Source organism: Pyxicephalus adspersus, chromosome 5 (genome assembly GCF_032062135.1).
Source record: "Pyxicephalus adspersus chromosome 5, UCB_Pads_2.0, whole genome shotgun sequence".
NCBI lineage: Eukaryota > Metazoa > Chordata > Amphibia > Anura > Pyxicephalidae > Pyxicephalus > Pyxicephalus adspersus.
Window position 1 is genome coordinate 144471574 of NC_092862.1, and position 19926 is coordinate 144491499.

A 19926-nucleotide genomic window follows, 5' to 3' on the forward strand; every position below is an offset into this window, starting at 1 on the left:
AGAGACTGATGGGACTGGCTCAGTGATCTCTGTACAGCACTATGGTATATGTCAGAGCTATATAAATGTATAATAATAGTATGTGACTGTGGGGGGACATTAGAGTGTCAGCTCCTCTGTACAGAGACTGATGGGACTGGCTCAGTGTCTTGTGGTCTCTCCGCAGATGCCCATCGATATCACCACCCTCTCTGAAGAAGAGCGGAAGGCTCGTCAGCGTCTCAGGGACCAGGCCAAGAAGGGGGAAAAAAAGAAGGAGAAGGACATCTTTACCGACATCAGCTTAGACCAATACAAGAAATTCTGGAAGAAGAAATAAACCTCATTGTGAATTGTGACGTGTATAATAAAGATTTTTCTATTTACAGCAATAATTGTATCGGTGTGATAAGCTGGAGAGATGTACTGATCAGGGACCCCTCACACTACATCTGTAGGGCAGCATCGCTGGATCCAGGGTTCCCAATAGGCTGCTTTGGTGAGCGTTTTGTAGGAGGAGGATAGGATCCTGCCCCGAAGAGCTTACAATCTAGAAGGAAGGGGAAGTATCAATAGGAGGGGGATATGGAATGGTGGGTGAGCAGTGATGGTTTAGGAGACAGAAGAAGACGGGTAGGTGAGGTTGAAGCGCTGGGTTTTCAGAGATCTTTTAAATGGGCAGAAAGGAGCAAGCCGAATAGGATGAGTAAAACCATTCCAGAGCGTGGGAGCAGCTAAGAAAAGTCTTGGAGCCGTGTGTGTGATGGGGTTATGAGTAAGGAAGTCATTAGTAAGTCATTGGAGGAGCGAAGAGAGCGGCTAGGGGGGAATTTTTCTGTTGGGGCAGAAAGGTAGGTGGGACAAGAACTGTGGAGGGATTTGAAGGCTAAGCACAGGAGAATAATTTAATTCTCAGGTGAAATGGAGAGAACTACAAAGAGAGGCAACAGCAATTATTATGATCATTACACAGTATTTATATAGCACCAACATAATCTGCAGTGCTGTACAAAGTCCATAGTCATGTGACTAGCTGTCTCTCAAAGGAGCTCACAATCTAATGTCCCTACCATAGCCATTTGTCTTTAATACAAAGGGCAATTTTGGGGGGAAGTCAGTTAACCTAACTGCATGTTTTTGGGTTGTGGGAGGAAATCCACGTGAATACAGGGAGAACCTGCAAACTCCATGCAGATAGTGTCTTGGCTGAGATTCCAACCTGGGGCCCAGCGCTGCGAAAGCGAGAGTGCTAACCACTGAGCCACCATGCTGCCCGTGATATCCCCAGACAAACAACCAATAGCAAAGTACTAATTTACCCCAAGGGTATCAAGACGTAAGTAAGGAATTACTGGCATATCAATATGTTAAAAGACATTTTTATTTCACATAATGTAAAAATATTGAACAATTTGATAAAACAAATAAATGGTCTACAAACATTACACATAATACATAAAAAAAGCCAAGGTTTTATTAGTGGCGACGCGTTTCTTGAATAAAACTGCTTCTTCGGGGAATTTTTATATCGTGATAGCCAATGCAAATATCCAAGAACCAGAATGTCAATCAAATTCAGTGGGTACACAGAGCACAATATGCTATAGGACACCAGATGTTAGCGATGTCAGTTTGGGGTTCCCAGGATCTTATAGCAGCACATTTAGGTGAACGGGTTTCTAATGTGGAGATATAATATGACTTGAGGACGCCCAAGCAAAGCAGACACAACTGACCAGCAGCTTTGGGCTCCCCAAAGATTTCTGCAGCATTTTAGAAATGTTCAGATTGGTGGTTAATAAATTGCCTGTTGGGATTACCACAATGCAATGCAGCCGCAAGCAAACGTCGGATGAAGTAAAGGGAAAAAATGATATCTATTCATTCCAAGAGAAATCTTTAGGGAACGGCTGAATGCGAATACCTGCAGCAGGACTGCATTAAACATGCACTAAATTTAAAAAGTGCCAGTAAGAGGGAATCTATAAGGAACTAATGTAAAAAGACAGTGTATGGGATGTTTGAAAGTGGAGAAAGGGAAAAGGGGGAAGATGGATTTAGAAGAGACCCCGTCAGCAAAATGTGGCCCATGGGTGCATAATACAAATGCTTTAAATGTTTACTTGCTGTATTTTCTATACAATACATTCTAGTCACTTGCAATGTCCCTAAAATCTTCCAGCATAGACCCCCCCACCCCCCCCCCTCTGTCTATGCTGGCCCAGCTCCTAAGCCCCTCTCTTCACCTCCTTGCATAACCTTTTATATAGGAGATGAAGTGAATACTACAGAATGTCATTTGAGTCAGACACAGCTCTGAGCCTGCTGGGGCTGCTGGGATCACATCCAAGAAAGCAGCGCCCCTCATCAGTTTTAGGTTTTAGGGATGTCTGCACAGATGAAGATTTTACAGGTGAACAACATGCATAAAATCTAATAAATGGACATATAATCTCCATGTTTAATGCCTCTGTTATGTATCCTACACAGCAGACTGCAAAAATGTTTGACTTGCCCACAACAAAAATGGCCTCCTGTAACAGTCACATTACCAGAACACGGGCCTCTAGTCTCAAGCCTAGCAAATTTACCTTGCCCACGACAAAAATGACCGCCACGTTCCCTCTACAAGTCATGTGACTAATACTTAGCCCTTAGTCATTACCTTAGTAGTGCGAGTTCAGCAAATTTACTTTACCCGCAACAAAAACTGCCTCTCTGTAGTGGTCATTTGACCAATATTACGCCCTTAGCAGTGCCAGGTTAGTCAATTTGATATGCCCACAACAAAAAAGGCCGCCGTATTTCCCCTGTCTTTAGAAGTCACGTGATTCGTGTTTAGTTCCCAGTCTGTCCGTATGAATTAAGGCATATCCATGTTATTAGATATTGATTTGCCCATAACAAAAATGGCCGCTAGGCTTCCTCTACCGCCTACGTGAGTGGTGCGCCGTTCTCATCCTTCCCTCATGTGGTTACCGGAAGTAATTGTGTTTTGTTGTTTCTCTTCGGACTCTGAGGAACTTGTACGGTAGGTTGGTGGGTGAATGTGTGTTGGAATGAGTTCTGCCCTGATAATTATTTACCATATGGGGTGTAATAATAGAGCAATGTTTACAGATATCATGTGTGACAATCTTATATGTGTAACACTCATATAATGTGTGATATACAGAAGTATAAACTGAGTGTCAAGGGAGGTGACTGGGTGACTTGCTGGGACTTGTAGTCACACCAAAGGCCTAGAGCTGCTCACCCTTTGCTGTACTTTAGGTAAAAATAAAAAAAGTTTTTCAGCAAAAGGTAAAGTGACCCATAAAGAGGCCCTGTCACCACTCACAGACAAAGCATTCCTATCTATCCAGGCCTGAGTTTTACACAAGTCAGTCATACAGCACAGCTGTGTCCATACTGAAGCCCCTCAGCTTGTGATTGGATAGTGAAAGGAGTAGCAGCAGACTGATGAGCTCCTCTCTCTGTCCCTCAGCTGACACTCCTATCCTTGCTAGCTCGTGATCATGATCAGCATGGTAGATCCAGACGAGCTCTGCTGCTACAATAGACGAATATCACATTATTACATGTAATGGCCAAATAAACGCCAGGCTGGGCACACAGGATGTAGGCACCCAGCCTGGACTATGAATAAAGCTGTGGAGAAGGTAAGAAGAACCTGAGCCCCTTCTACAGGAGGGGCAAAATATCAAACAATGTTATTTAGGGGGTTGCCCCCCTTTTTAATGTACAGCGCTACGTAGTATGTTGGCGCTATATAAATCCTGTTTAATATTAAGATTAATAAAGGTGCATTTGTCCCCCATTATCTGATTCTTCTGTCATTCTCCTCCATTGCAGTCACCATGTTCGGTTCCTCCAGAGGAGGCGTCCGGGGTGGACAGGACCAGTTCAACTGGGAAGATGTCAAGATGGATAAACAGCGGGAAAACTATCTCGGTAATTGGAGAATGGCCGCATCCCCAGACAGCACGGCACATTTGTATTTTATCATCCTAAAGAGAACTTGTCACTTTACCTAAATAATAATCATGTAGGACAGAAAAAGAGCAAACAGGCCATCAAGCGTGAAGTGACAGGTTCTCTTAAATCACCCAATGTGAGAAGTGGTCCCTGTGTGTCCCCTGAATAATCTGTTTCTTTCTGCGCAGGGAACTCGCTAATGGCCCCGGTGGGAAGGTGGCAGAAGGGCAAAGACCTGACTTGGTATGCCAAGCAAAAACATACAGGGGAGCCAATCAGCAGAGAGCAGGAGCTGGCCGCAGTGAAGCAGGCGGAGGAGGAAGCCATGATGGCTGCACTGTGAGTATCTGTCATGTCATTGGTTCTATTTTTAATATTATTACACAGTATTTATATAGTGCTGACATATTACGCAGCACTGTACAAAGCCCATAGTCATGTGACTAGCTGTCCCTCAAAGGAGCTCACAATCTAATGTCTCTACTATAGTCATATGTCATTATTACAGTCTAAGGTCAATTTTGGGGGGAAGCCAATTAACTTAACTGCATGTTTTTGGAATGTGGGAGGCAACCCACACAGACACAGGGAGATCCTGCAAACTCCATGCAGATAGTGTCCTGGCTGTGATTCCAATCTGGGACCCAGCGCTGCAAATTCCGGAGTGCTAACCACAAATAAAGAAGATCTTTTTTCCAAACCAACACTCCCTGCCAGTGAGCCAACAACCTCTCTCTCCCCCACACAAAAAAAAAATCCCTTTTTCGGGGGGTTCTTTTGATGGTTCAGTGACACCCGGGGCCCTGTTCTCTTTTCGTTGTCCTTACCTCTCCATTGCACGGCACACATAGCTTGCACTAATATTCTGGGCCCTGGTCAGTGTCTTTATGACATGATAGCCTGGCTTCGGAAGTTATACAGCAGAGTCTATTTGTAGTGCAGGTGGTCAAACGTGGGGAGGCAACACATGACAAATTTAGTGTTCCCAGTAGTTGTTGCAATCCAGTAGCCCCTGTGGTTCTGTCAGCTCTCTACCGCCCTTGTATGTCCCATTATTCTATCATCTTTGCATTATTCCCCAAATTGTCAAACTCCCCTGTATTGTGACCCAACTTTTCCTTCCGAGTCATTTACTATACAGCGATCTCCTCGGCTGCTTCTAGCTGGGCGCACTACCCAGCGATTTTCAGTAACCAGCGAAAAACAGCCAGGTGGTTACTGAAAAGTGCCTGGTGGTGTGTCTAGCTAAAAGGTACTGGGGAGAGTACTGTATAGTAAATGACCGGAAGTTAATTGATAGAGAGGATTATTTTGTTGTTTTTTCTTTTAATTATAAAAAGTTATCTTCCACTTAAGTTTGGGCATTTTGCCATAAAAGAGAGCTTGCACCTACCATTAAAAATAAGCGTCCAATACCCAGTAATATTATAGCTTTGTTATGTTAGATGAATATAATTACAAGCCCAGTGTGTCCAGCCCAGGCCTCATCTCTCCTAGTACAGGGCTCGTACCATACCAACATATTGCCTGATAGGGTGCTGGCTGTCTTCCTGGTTCTTGCAGAGAGTCCCCCGGTGACACAATGCCGTATCACACTCATGTACAGACATAGTATGCCAGCAGTGAGATATATAGGTAATGGGTAATGTCCTCTGGGTTTTGTGACAAAGGTATCCTAAGTGTCCGCAGGAAGGCAAAGCATGCATTTCCCTCTCATAGGTGAAGACTGAGAAGTATGGAGGTATAAGGATACAGTGCAAAGGGCAGAATGGTGGCTCAGTGGTTAGCACTCTTTTGCAGCGCTGGGTCCCAGGTTCAACTTTCGACCAGGAAACTATCTGCATGGAGTTTGCAGGTGCTCCCCGTGTTTGTGTGTTTTTCCTCCGAGTACTTTGGTTACCTCCCACATTCCAAAAACATACAGTTAGGGTAATTGGCTGTCCCCTAATTGCTCTTAGACTGTATTAATGACATATGACTATGGTAGGGACATTAGATTGTGAGCTCCTTTGAGAGACAGTAATATAATTATGGACTTTGTACAGCGATTCGTAATATGTTGGTGCTTTATAACGACTGTATTAATAATAGTAATAATATATAAAGAAAATGGGGGGGGGGGGGCAAACGTGTAATAATAAAAAAAAAAAAAACTGCCAGTGTTTGGTAGAGGGTAGGACTGGCATGTGGAATGCTGTCAATATTGCTGGAAAGGCCTTCAATCTCACACCCTCCCTCCCTGAATGACATAAAATCTCTTTCTTCCTTGGTCTTAGGGTAACCCGATGATTAATATTCTTGATTATATGACTTGGAGCAGAAGGAATTATTTACCTGCAGACTAACATAGATCACTATTCTAAAACTGAGGCACACTAATTTGTGCTGCTTTATTCTCACACCTTTGTTTTCTTTTTACAGAGGTTACAAGACAGTGAAGCGTCAGCCAAAAGGTCTCAGTAAAGAGGTGAGCAACTGACCAAAAAATCATCTTGTTCTGCTTCTCAGCTTACGTGTAGATGGATCATTGCTCTCACATTAAACTGCAAAAGATCCATCTTCACTCATTTTCCTTGCTGTCACATGCATTTTTGAAAACACGTCCTGTGCTTTGCCTTCAAATCCCTCCACAGTTATTGTCCCACTTACATTTCTGACTTGGTAAAAAAATACTCCCCCTGCCGCTCTCTCCGCTCCTCCAATGATCTACTAATGACTTCCTCACTCATAACCTCATCACACGCACGGCTACAAGACTTCTCTAGAGCTGCCCCGGCTCTCTGGAATGGTCTTCCTGGTCCTATCAGGCTTGCTCCTACTTTCTGCTCATTTAAAAGAGAACTCAAAACACATTTTTTCAAACTTGCCTACCCGTCTTCTTCTGTCTTTTGAAGCCATCACTACTTCCCAGCACTACATATCTCCCATCCTATTGTGTGTGAAATTCCCTCACCTACTGTATTGTAAGCTCTTCGGGGAATGGTCCTCTCCTCCTGTACCACTGTCTGTATTAGTCTGTCATTTGCAATCCCTATGTACAGCGCTGCGTAATATGTTGGCGCTATATAAATCCTGTTTATTAATAATAATATTAATCAGAGGACAAATCTCTCTAAAGGAGCCTCGAATAGCAGTCAAAAATTTTAACACAGCCAGCTGTAGCCAAAGCCATGGCACAGTACAAGTTCCAGCATGCATTAATTTTTTTTGGATAGATTACTTAGGGGTAATGCCCCTAGGTTAATATTGTTGTCTGACACCTAGCAGGTCACCTGCAGCAAAAACCCTTCCTCAGCCTATCCATACTGTATTCAAAACAAGTTTTTGGCTTTATATATTCTTTAAATGTGTTATTAAAGTTAGTTCTTTGCTACCATCAGGAGTTTGCTGAGGCCTGCAAGCGGGAAGGCACAGAGAGGGATGAGCGCAGCGTGGACCGTGTTCGTGGCCTGGGGAGCTCGAGGTAATTGTTTTAATTCTGGGCAAGTTTTATAAATCGACTTTACCTTCAGTATAAGCCAAATGTTTGAACTTTGTCCAGAAAATAGTAAACTTCTCAAATCTTTGCTTTTTTTTGGCTTATAATTCGGGTTGAGCGGCAGTGCACTACCAAACAAAACTGAACATTTACACCATAAGTGGCCACCCAATGGCCTGTAAATGATGGAGGTGCAGGGAGAACGGCTGGGTGTGAAAGCAACTTAATTTGTAATGACATTGTTGCTGGAGTATCAGGCGTTTTCTCATACAGACTTGTACAATTATGAAATGTCCCCTTTAAAGCAGCCCTGCCACAAATTAAAAGCGTAAATACACCCCAATGTGCTAGGTGGCCATTTGCACACTACAACACATATACTAACCATGTGTGCCCTTCTCCAGCATTGTACAATGCAGGCTCTTTCCTTGCCATTGCCATCTCTACCATTGGAATTTTGGGGTTCCCAGATGCCCTTTTTGCCCATTGGGTGGCCACTGATGAGTAAACTCATTATCGCATAGACGTTACTTTGTCCCGAGCACTAAGCTCATTATTGCCAGGAAAGAGCTGGGGGTGAACACTGCACAGGATAATCGAGTATTTTAAATACTTTCTTGCAGTGCTTTTCCTTTCCATTGATGATTTTTATTCACTTACCTCTTAACTTACCAAAGAAATCGACCACAACAGGGAAAATCGTTCCCTGTTTTGTCCCCCTTCCTCCTTACATGTCGTCTTCTTTTTTTTTTTTTCATTTCCATATACTGTATGCACTGGGCCATTTCCTCTTCTCATCTTTTATGTAGCGTCTGGGAGGGAAATATCAAGGAATAGTTTATAGCAGAGATACTCAACCAGGGTTCCTCCAGACGTTGCTGGGGGTTCCTTGAGCAATGAGCAGTTTGTACCTCTCAGGTCAGTGTAAGTGACACCAGTGATCTGTAAGGGTGACATTCTTCCCTATAGCCAGCAATGTAAGAGGAATTCTTCCCACTGACCACCACACTAATATACTGTGAGCTGTGGATATAATAATTATAGAAGCAGTTACCTGAAGAAAGTTATTTCAAGGGTTCTCCCATGTTAAAAGGAAGAGAAACACTGATAACGTGTAATATAAATGACAGCTCTAAATGAAATGACTTATAAGACGTCACAAGTCCCACGATTTTTGATATAAATACAAGAGAGGTTATTATTATTATATTAAACAGGATTTATATAGCGCCAACATATTACGCAGCGCTGTACATTATTCAGAGGTAAATACCATTTCAAATGCACTGATAATAAATGAGAATTACAGGCTGACAGGGTCTCTTTACTGACTTCATTCTCATTTCTGTCCCTGCAGCGTCGCCTCTGCTCAGATGATGCTCTCCAAGGAGGACAAGGAAGCCACTAAAATGGGTTTCTCCATCTTCACTGTAAGTCTTTACTCTTTATTGGTTCCAGAGTTGCCCTTTTATTAGGAATTGTGTTGTGAATTCTGCACTAATAGTTTTGTCACATTTAGAGAAAATAGAAAATATGCAGCAATCTCAGTTGCTTAGTGGCAGACCATTGAGCGACCACGAGCCACGTATCTCAATTTTCATTTGTACGGCTCTGAAATCTGCCTGCCTCTTGGCCAGTTTATTTCTCTGGCTGGGGACTAATGCTCTTCTGGCCTGCTGGGAGCCACTATGAGGATAAACCAGCCGCAGGAATGAAAGGAATGAGTGACTCCAGTGTTCTCCCCAGCCCCTTTTAAGCCGGGGGCACCACCCAGCACTTTTCAGTAACCACCCGGCTGTTTTGGGGCGATTACTGAAATGTTGAGTCACAATACAGGGGCCTCCCTCAAAGGAGCTCACAATCTAATGTCCCTACCATAGTCATATGTCTATTCCATACAGTCTAAGGTCAGTTTTGGGGATAAGCTAATTAACCTAACTCAATGTTTTTGGGATGCGGGAGGAAATCGGAGTACCCAGGGGAAACCTACACAAACCCGGGGAGAACCTGCAAACTTAATGCAGATAGTGTCCTGGCTGAGATTCAAACCTGGGACCCAGCCATGTTTGTCAGGTTAAGTGATTGTGTAGGGTCCTCACCTCTGGTTCTTTGCCTCTTCTCCAAGGCCGAGCTGCCTTCTAATATTAAGAACAGATCATTTTAACTCCAGTAGAGGGGTGATGCACCCCGGGGGCAGATCCATGACACCCTAAGCTCAAAGGAAATGAACATCTTTCACCCTACAAAGCATCCTGGATCACAGAGTGGTGAGGAAAGTGCCAGAGAGGGTTTAACACTACAGCAATAAAATTTTTATAAACAAATTGATTCTTGTGAATGTTTTCATTCTGGAGATCCTTACAGCAGTGGCAATACTTCCTGTTTCAGGCTGACAACGCTATGCGTCTGCACTTCACAGCACTGTTGTCAGCTTGCTGTGCGCACTTCCTTATTTACTATTGAGCTGTCCATCAGATAAACCTGCAACAGATCTCTATGAGGAGTTTACGTGGCTGATTGAGGAAACTGCTGCTTTTTGTAAGAACTTGGTTTAGGCTGTGTACCCACCTTAAATCGCTGTCGCTGGAAATGATCTTTTGTGATCATTTCCAGTGATAGATACATGAATAGGAGCTGTACACACAGAGCCATTCTGTTCTATGGAGAGAGAAAGCATCGGGATGAGCGAGCAACACCTCTCTGTCCTCCAAAGGTACGGGTTCCCACCTCATGGCCAGGTTTAACAACAGCCTGGTGCGGGGCTTTAAGAAAGATTATTCCAACGCTTTCAATTAAATGGATTTTTGCTATAATTTATTCTGTATGAATTGTGGTTGATGACCATTGTCCAACCTTTTTATTTCTGGTTAGTCCACACAGCATAAAGGTGGAGAGCAGCAGGAGGTACACAGTGAGAAGAGAAAAGCAGAAGAAGAGGAAGACAAAGCATCCAGGTAAGTGAACTTCCAACATGGCTGCCACTCTGGTTCCTTACTTCCCTGTTTGTTGGCAATTCACAGTGCTAAAAGCAACTGAGCTGTAAAAGCCTCATCAAGCAATATTCTGAAGAGAGAATTGCCCCCCTTATGGTTCATTGAGGTGGTTATGTATTTTAGTTATGCAATGCTTATCGGTGTCTGGGGCTTTAAAGTGCACCTGTGCTTTGGTCACTTTACAGTGACTCACTAGAGAGAGACACGCTATATGGCCAACTTTGTGTACACCTACCCATTACTCATAGTTTTTCTTTCTAGGCATTTCAAAGACATTAGCATTAATATGGAAATACAAAAGTCTGACGCATTCTATGGAGTCTCATCTGGAGCTTTGTAATCATTAAATTCTGATTTGAGTACTGTCACTGACCCAGCAAGGGTTGTGTGAGACCACTGCATAGAGTCCAATGCTTCCCCACATATTGTAAGGCCTCTTTTCTACAGCATGCTGGCAGGGGATTGGCTTTTCAGTGCTGCGCCTGCTTTATGAAGAAAATGAACTGAAGGGATTTGTACACCTGTTGTTTCAATGCAATGCATTTAGAAGCTGGAAATTCAAATAAACATTAATACCTGAAAGTTTTTATATTTAGGAAAAATAGGGTTTTTGTCTAGCTTTAAAGTGTGTGGTTATAGAAAGGTTCTCGTGGTCTTGCAGTCATTGTTAGCGTTTGTGTTTCAGGTCAGGGATTAAGAAAAAAGCTAAGAAAGAGAAAAAGAAGAAGAAGAAAAAAGAAAAGAAGCATAAGAAGGAAAAGCGTCGAAGAGCTGATTCTTCATCATCAGCAGATGAAGATGATAGGTGAGCACACAACAAAAACAGGGTGCGTCTAGGCATGGTTACTGCACTCAGTGACTAACCCCAATGGTCACGCACTCATTTGCCCTGCACCCCCGGGGGCCACGCGCTGGTCTGCCCTGCACCCCCGTGGGCCACGCGCTGGTCTGCTCTGCATCCCCCGTGGTCACACTTTAGTCTGCTGCTGTTTTTTTTTTTTTTTGATATCTTACTTTAAGAACAACAGAATGCTGTGAAAGCTGATGGTGTTTTTAATGCCCTATAAGTCAGCCTGCTGTTTGTCCTGTACCACTAGAGGGAGCTCTTGTATAGTGTACTGATTAGAATTGCTCTATACATTTCTCAGCAGCAAAGGAGCTAAATTATTAAACTTGGTAATAAAAAAATTGTGACCAGCAGGTTTTTTTATTACAAAAGGGACATTTGGTGTAAAAAAAAAAAAAAAAATTGCAATTTTTTTTTTTTTAATCACACTCATGTCTTCCTGCTCCGGAGCATGCAGACCAGCTTTACCTGCTCTTCCTCCAGGTCCCAGGACCTCGGCCATCTTGATTAGCCAGGCTAAGATGATTCAAATCTTGCTCATGCGCACGGGAGTTTTTATTCCCAGCATCCCCGGCATTGCATGTGCTAAAAGGGGAGAGATTGCAATTAGGCAAATGAGTTTGTTTTTTTGCAGAAGGGACATCACCTGTCCCTTCTGCAGTAATGAACCTACTTCTTCACATTTTATTCAATATAAATAACTAAAAAGTTAAGCATTGTGGAAGGAAAGCTGTGACCCTCTGAATCACATTGGTGTCTTCATATAACATGAAAACAGATTGTAAGACCCCCTAACCCAATCACAGCCCTCATTGACTCCAAACAAACTCACACGTCACATACAAGCAATAGGGCCAGTGGGGTTTCAATATACTTTTTTTGTCTTGATGGAGTGAAGGGAATTTAGAAACTCTCAGGATTTGTCCTACTTGTCCAGGTGGCCATTGCCAAAGGAGCTAGGAAATATAAATGTATAGGTTGTCCCAGAAATAGAAGGAAAATTGTCTAAAATTAACATTATTATTATTATTATTATTATTAAACTGTATTTCTATAGCGCCAACATATTACACAGTGCTGTACATTAAATAGGGGTTGCAAATGACAGACAGATACAGACAGTGACCCTGCCCTGAAGGGATTCACAATCTAGGAAGTGGGAGAAGTATCACACATAGGAGGGGGATATGGAATGGTGGGAAGTAGTGAGGGTTTAGGAGACAGAAGAAGACGGGTAGGTGAGGTTGAAGCGTTGGGTTTTAAGTGCTCTTTTAAATCAGCAGAAATTGGAGCAAGCCGAATAGGACGAGGGAGACCATTCCAGAGAGTTGGGGCAGCTCTAAAAAAAAAGTCTTGGGGCCATGTGTGTGATACCTTCAAAAGTTCCTTGCTATTTTAGGGTCCTGTTTTTCCTGATGCACTCAGTAACATTAGAGAAACCCCTCCTAGATTGTAAGCTCTTCGGGGCAGGGTCCTCTACTCCTCCTGTGTCACTGTCTGTATCTGTCTGTCATTTGCAACCCCTATTTATTGTACAGCGCTGCGTAATATGTTAGCTCTATATAAATCCTGTTTATTAATATTAATAATAATAATAATGGGCACAGCAGGTGTGCAGACCCAGCAGGAATGGTGGGAGCTCCCGTAATGTGCTGGGAACTCAGCACAGGAAAACACATAAAGCCTTAAACTGAATGATTTTTAATTTTCTAAAGTGCTGGAATTCTAAGCAATGCCATCTTTTGGAGAATCTATCTTTTCATCCTTTGTAACAATGCAATGCTGTCGGTCTCTTGCACTCAAAGCAACTTCCTGTCTCCATGCATTTCAGCGATGGCAGCACGCCAGTTCTCATTGTGGGTTTCCTAATGGTGAAAACAGCAAAACATCCTTGTATAATACCTGCTGAAGTGGCCATCAGGATCCTGGTGGCAGGTTGACAACGCGGGATCTAAATAGGTAGACAGGGACAGAGCGTTGCCACCCTATACCAGGACCTTAATGGCAGAATCACCAGGGATTATTTTATAATTTTATAATATGATATAAATATCAGCAGCTGCAGGTTTAAAAAAATTGAAAAAAAGTTAAAGCCTTATGTGAGATTTTAGTAATTGGGGTTACATCTACTGGTTGCTATGGGATACCGCATTCTTGTATGCGTAATCATTTACTGCTTAGGACTGTCTTTTTAGCACTCTTGAATATTTAAGTACAGCTGAATTGTCTCCTTTTTGTCTTCATTGGCGTGTGACAGAAGATGTAACAAGTGTGACATTGTAGAGCCCCCTTATTTATCTCATCAGAAATCCATTGTCACCTTTCCTGTCACCGGCCGCCCTGTACACGGCTGCACTTTTCCCCTCTCTTCTCATCCCCGAAGCCTTTTGTGGTTTTTGTTTATTTTTTAGTCCGGCTGACAAAGGCCTTGTTGTTCCCCACTGACAGAGCACCCTGTCTTATTCTTTTGAAAGGAGGAGAAAAGCAAGCAATTCATCATCGACCCGTCACACTGGAGCCTGCAGGGCTGACAGCCATTCATCAGATGCCCGGGATTTGCCCAGTGCACAACGCCACGACACCCATTCTTCCAGCGACAGCTCTCCTCGCCGGCCATCCCGACCCCCCGCCAAGGTAAGAAGTCGCAGCCGTGACAGGGAACGCAGGAGAAGGAGGAGATCGGAGTCCCCACGTGAGGCCAAGCGGCGGCATGACACGGACTCAGACGACTGATTGGGGCCGGAGCACAGCAGGGCAATGGGGGAGAAGAATGGTGCGTGTGGTGGGGCTGGCCACAGGGATTCTCATAAAGCTCTGTGACTCAGGGACACTTCTATAGAATTGTCAATTAACAGCTACAGATTTTACCAAGCAATACGTTGTCCTCTTCCCACCGCTCGGACACCCCGGCAAGGCGCAATCAGAGTTTAATGATGACTCTGTGTGTGTTCTGCTCATGGAAATGAGAAGCTGAAATCTACAAAAGCAATAAATGCGTCTGCTCAGATGATGGAAACTTTGCAGAAAAAAAAACCTCAATGTTAGAATTTCTACAATAAATGTATTTTGTTTTATTTGTGGATTTAAATTTAAGTTTAATTTGGTTGGGGCCGAACTAAACCTGCACGGCTCTATCTACGTTCCATCGCAGGGCCCACCATATTTTATTTCTTTTTCCCCCCAAAGACAATTTTCAGCCATTTTGATTGTTCATGCTGGATGACGTAACTCCTGCATAGGAGTTCATTCATCCTTTATCATTCAGCTGGGATTGCTGGCTTACCTTAAGACCCAATGCTGACACAGCAATGATGTGCAGCTCTGCTTTGAGGCCAGAAATCCAGAGCAATCAGGCAGGTAAGACACATTATTGCAGCAGGGACATCACCTGTGACTGTCCTGATCGAGCATTTGTAAAACATTGGTTCCACTTGAAATACATTGCAGGTTCATGAGAATAGAAGGCGTGAAAGTCTTAGGCTACGTACATGTGTCAGATTATTCTTGTCCAATAATCGCCCCTGGGGGCCGTTCCATCGTTTTCCCCCTTTCCTCCCTATAGATCAGAAGGACGCTGTATTTACAGCACTTATTCATGCATCATGCAGCCTTGAAAGATCCTTTCCAAAGACAATATTTGCACATGTGTACCCAGCCTTAGTCCTTTCCATTGGTCAAATAACCCCAGTACATTGCTATAATATATGTGGAAATGCACATCGCATGCAATGGTTTGCTGCATTTTTAATGGCAGCCCTATGCGTCTTACTAGTTCACTGCAGCACAATGCAGGGTAATTTGCTGCTGTGCATTGCATCTTTAAAAACACAGCATTATTATTATTACACAGTATTTATATGCAGACACTATCTGCATGGAGTTTGCAGGTTCTCCCCGTGTTTGTGTGGGTTTCCTCCGGGTACTCCGGTTTCTTCCCACATCCCAAAAACATGCGGTTAATTGGCTTCCCTTAAATTGACTTGAGACTGTGTTATAGACATATGACTATGGTAGGGACATTAGATAGTGAGCTCCTCTGAGGGACAGCTAGCGACATGACTATGGACTTTGTACAGCGCTATGTAATATGTCAGCGCTATATAAATACTAGATGATAATATTAATATGAGGAAATCAAGCTTTTTAGCAGTAAATGCCCAGCTCATGTGGCAATAAGTACATTCCACCCAACACCAGGAAAAAAATACTTAATTTGATCAAAGAAACCTGAACTGTTACAGCTTCAGAATTTCAGAGCAATCTGTTTTATTGAACGCCGTCATTCATTTTATTGTACAACCAAATTTCATTTTTTTAATATTTTATTTGGCAATGTTAAAAAAAAAATCGTTATATGTTATAATAATTGTTTCTGTGTCTTTTCTTGTCATGTCAGGGAAAAATAAAGGCAAAAAAAAACATTTTTATTATCTCTCTGCAGTGCAGATTTCCTATGTTTGTCTCTCTTTATAATGCTTCTAGTTCAGAATAATGCCGGGTAATTCGCAGATATTCAGCGAGTGGCTAACTTCCTGCAGTGACAACGCTGCTTCTGCTGCATCCTAAGAGGTGTTGTCAGCCTTGCCTTCCTATAGTAACTTGGCTCTATTTATGAAATTTCTCCTAAAAACAAACTGCTATGTGTACCAGATGACTAGAGAACTTTTATATCACTGACCTTCATGCTGACCGTTCCTCCTGCTGCTTCCATGCAACACAAGAGGCTGAACGTTAACCAGCACAGCACCCCCATGCTGGTGATCCTGCAGCAAGCAGAGGGGTAACTATACTTGCCTGGCAGCTGAATAGACAAGGTGGCGCTCTCTCTCTTGCTGGTGACTGTGGTGGTATTGTCCAGGTTTACCCTGCATATTGTGACACGAAACAGCAATCTGAGGCTTTGCAGCAACACCCAGACACAAGCCGATGGCACACTGACCCCATGCAAGGAGATATTAGTTGGCACACTTGTCTGTAGAGGTACCAGGGTCTAGCAGTGCCCCCGACCTGTCTGTACTATCCCTGCAAAGAAGTATTTTTTTTTTTCTATCTGGTATCTCACTTTAGACCTGACATATCTTAGGGATGTTCTGCTTTCTTTTCACAGCCACTACAAGCAATCCAGCCATGGCTGCATGGTATATTATTATTAAAACAGGATTTATATAGCACCAACATATTATGCAGCCCTGTACAATAAATAGGGGTTGCAGATGACAGATAGACAGTGACACGGGGAGAGGACCCTGCCCCAAAGAGCTTACAATCTAGGAGGTGGGGGAAGTATTACACAATAGGAGGCAGATATTAAATGGTTGGTGAGGGTTTAGGAGACAGAAGAAGACGGGTAGGTGAGGTTGAAGCGTTGGGGTTTGAGGGCTCTTTTAAATGAGCAGAAAGTAGGAGAAAGCCGAATAGGATGAGGAAGACCATTCAAGAGAGTCAGGGCAGCTCTAGAAAAGTCTTGTATCCGTGCGTGTGATGAGGTTATGAGTGATAAAGTCATTAGTAGGTCATTGGAGGAGCGAAGAGAGCGGATAGGGGGAGATTTTTGTATCAGTTCGGAAAGGTAAGTGGAGCAAGGACTGTGGAGGGATTTGAAGGCGAAACACAGGAGATGAATTTGATTCTAAGGTGAAATGGAAGCCAATAAAGAGAACCACAAAGAGAGGCAGCAGAAGAGGAGTGGTGGGATGGCTGTGTATGGGGTAGGTAGGTGGGAAGGCTGTGTATGGGGTAGGTAGGTAGGTGGAAAGGCTGTGTATGGGGTAAGTAGGTGAGAAGAATGGATAAGTCTGGCTGCAGCATTCATAATAGATTGTAGAGGAGAGAGTCGGGTTAGTGGAATACCAGAGAGGAGGAGGTTACAGTAGTCCAGAAGTGAGATGATAAGAACATGTACAAGGAGTTTGGTGGTCTCTGGGGACAGGTAGGGGCAGATTTTGGAGATGTTGCGTAGGTGAAAGTCATTGGACCTGGAAATGTTCTGAATATGGGGGTAAATGAGAGGGCAGAATCAAAGCCCATATGAATTCTTAGTGGTGGGGTTTCCATACACACAGGGCAAAAGTTCTGCAGGCCCCACATGATGGGCAGCCCAGTGATCAACTTCCGCAGTGCACATATCATGCTGACAATGCCGCTGTTCTTTGCGATACTTTGATTTGGCCTTGTCAGGCTGCAACAGGAGGTGCTGCTACTGGCACAAATGAATACCAAAAACTGAAGACAGTAAAGCATCACCCCCAAATATAGTGAAAAACATATTTAGGGATGATGTATATTTTTTAACAATTTTGCAAGGTCCTTTTACATATAGAAGCATAGGAATCCTAAGCCAAATCTCTTGACGTTTCAAAAATCACTGATTAAAATGCAGCACCCTATATGGCCTACAGGGGGCAGTAACTTTGCCCTGAACAAGCAAAAAACACCTTTGGGGCCCTTCAGTATTTTGTTCTTCTTCCCTCTGTGATGCCCAGTCAGCTTCCCCCATGAAACGAGCAGCTGTGGGGCGTCTTTTTGGCAGGTTGTAGGCGGAGTGTTTCACCCCCTGGGAGCTGACTGACAGGTGGGTGTAGTCGCCTGGGGCAGACAAGCTGTTGCCTCAGGAGCAGGAGGGGGCCCTATAAACTGAAGGCATGCTGGAGTGTTTACAATGTAATTGCTGAGTGTGTTTTATAAGGACATGCTACATTTCGAGGGGGTGACCACCTGCCGAGGTCAGGATGTGAGGTTTTATGCCATTTAAAGTAATGATTCCAATTCCACTCAGGTGTGGCCTTCTTCCATTCCATCATCATTTCCTTGCTGATCAGGGTTTTTCTGTTCATTACATACCCCTTAATAACGTCATGTGTTTGCCAAGTACCCCTTTGGGCCATACCAGCCCAACAACCAGTGAATGTTTATGTGTAGAGGGGCCTTTCCCAAACTTTAGTACCCCAGAAAAACCCTTGAAATAACTTCCAGGTCCCAAGGAACCCCCCAATAGAAATGACCTTACCCTCAGCTTATGGTATATGAGGTTGTGGATGTGCCATCCATTGATACTCATTGTAGATCATCTTGAAAACCTTCTTGTTTCTGAAGACAATGCAAATCATGAAATCTCAACACATTCAATGGGCCTGATTTATTAAATCTCTCCAAGACTGGAGGAGATAGACTATCCTGGGAGAATCTGGGGGATCCAGCAAATCTAGAATGGATCTGGTCCTGGATTGAAAATATTTGCCAAGTAATAGGCACCCAGGTTGTCCTATGATAGTCCATCTTCTCCAGTTTTGGAGAGCTTGAAGAAATGTAGAACTGACCATTGGTGGTCAAAATGGACAAGTGTATGGATCTCCGCAACAAGGGCCAAATTGTGTTGGCGGGACAATGGGTCAAGAAGCTCCAAAATGTCGGGCCTTGTGGGGTGTTCCTGGTATCTAGTGGTTAGTACCTACCAAAAGTGGTCTAAAGAAGGATAACCAGCAACAGTTTCATGGGTGCCCAAGGCTAAATGGACCTGGGGAAGTCCAGCCCATCGGAGCTGTCCTATAGAACAGTCACTGGAGCACAAATATTGAAAAGTGTATTGCCAAGAGAAAAAGGTGTTGGAGCTGCTCTATATTGGGCTGTGTAGCTACAGACTGATTGAAGTGCCCATGTTGGCCTCAGCCATAAGTTCCTACAATGGGCATCAGAACTGGACCATGGAGCCATGACTGAGGGTGGCCTGGTCTGATGGATCACATGGCTTTAAATCTTGGATGACCAGGTGTCTTTGTCATGATGGCCGCAGGGTGCAGAATGGGATGAAGGCAAACCAATGGGAGGCCAACTGATAGATGTAGCTCTCTCACCAACTGGGGGCAAGTGCTTACCCCTTGGTTGCAGGGAGTGCCAACTAAAGTTAGTCCATGCTATATGAGGTGTCATTTAGCCCGATGGGTTCACATCATCTTGAGAAGGACGTTTAATTGGAAGTCTAAGACCATTTAGAGTAAGCTATATCCTTTCAGCATTGATGAATGTTTTTCCTTTCTGGGATGAAGAATGCAATTCCCTTTTAACCCCTCCGTTTCAGGGTTTTTGTGGACTTTCTAGGGGCCATCCCATCCTGTGTGATAAATATGGCCCACTGACAGAATCCATTGTGTTCACCCAATTCATTGGCCATGTTAGGGGCCAATTTTATGGCTGTCCGTCGGGGAGTTCACTGCCTTTGTGACATTATGGAAGGTCAATTAAAAACCCCCGTAAGTCAGGCGTCCCCTTTCACGGCTTAGGAGCTGGAATGCCATTGAGCAGTGAAATGTTTTAGTAATTAATCCTTTTGTCAGGCTGGAAATGAGAAGGACTGGGGGAGAAATGAGCAACCTTACCCAGAGGACACATCTGGGGGAAGGTGACCTCTGGATGAATAGGCCTTCGGCCCAGCATGGTGCAATCCTCAACCCGCACCAAGTCAGGTGGGAAGTCACCACAGGCAAACACAAAGATGAGAGCAAGGGGCCCGAGGCTCAACACAAGACTAGTATAGAATATACATTAAATTAGATTTGGAGGTTTTATTTCAGATGACTGCAAAAAGAGGAAACAGTGCGGCCTGGAAGTGGGGATAATGCAACAAATATTGGGGTGTATCACCAGCAGGACGAAGG

The 19926-nt window shown here is 43.7% G+C and overlaps 2 protein-coding genes across 2 annotated transcripts in view; both read left to right on the forward strand.

Moving 5' to 3' along the window:
• Window positions 1–374, forward strand: part of MRPL55 (mitochondrial ribosomal protein L55) — a 2752-nt gene extending 2378 nt beyond the window's left edge. The window contains exon 4 of the mRNA XM_072413015.1: window positions 167–374. Coding sequence (XP_072269116.1) covers window positions 167–319 — 153 coding nt within the window. The 3' untranslated portion in view covers window positions 320–374. The remainder of the gene's footprint in view (window positions 1–166) is intronic.
• A 2570-nt stretch (window positions 375–2944) lies between these two features.
• On the forward strand, window positions 2945–15705 carry C5H1orf35 (chromosome 5 C1orf35 homolog). The gene is made up of 9 exons (XM_072413016.1): window positions 2945–3010; window positions 3835–3933; window positions 4146–4296; window positions 6379–6424; window positions 7338–7420; window positions 8793–8865; window positions 10307–10389; window positions 11114–11233; window positions 13750–15705. Exons 2-9 carry the CDS (start codon window positions 3840–3842, stop codon window positions 14006–14008), a joined length of 909 nt encoding a protein of 302 aa, XP_072269117.1. The 5' UTR covers window positions 2945–3010; window positions 3835–3839; the 3' UTR covers window positions 14009–15705.
• The last annotated feature ends 4221 nt before the right edge of the window (window positions 15706–19926 follow it).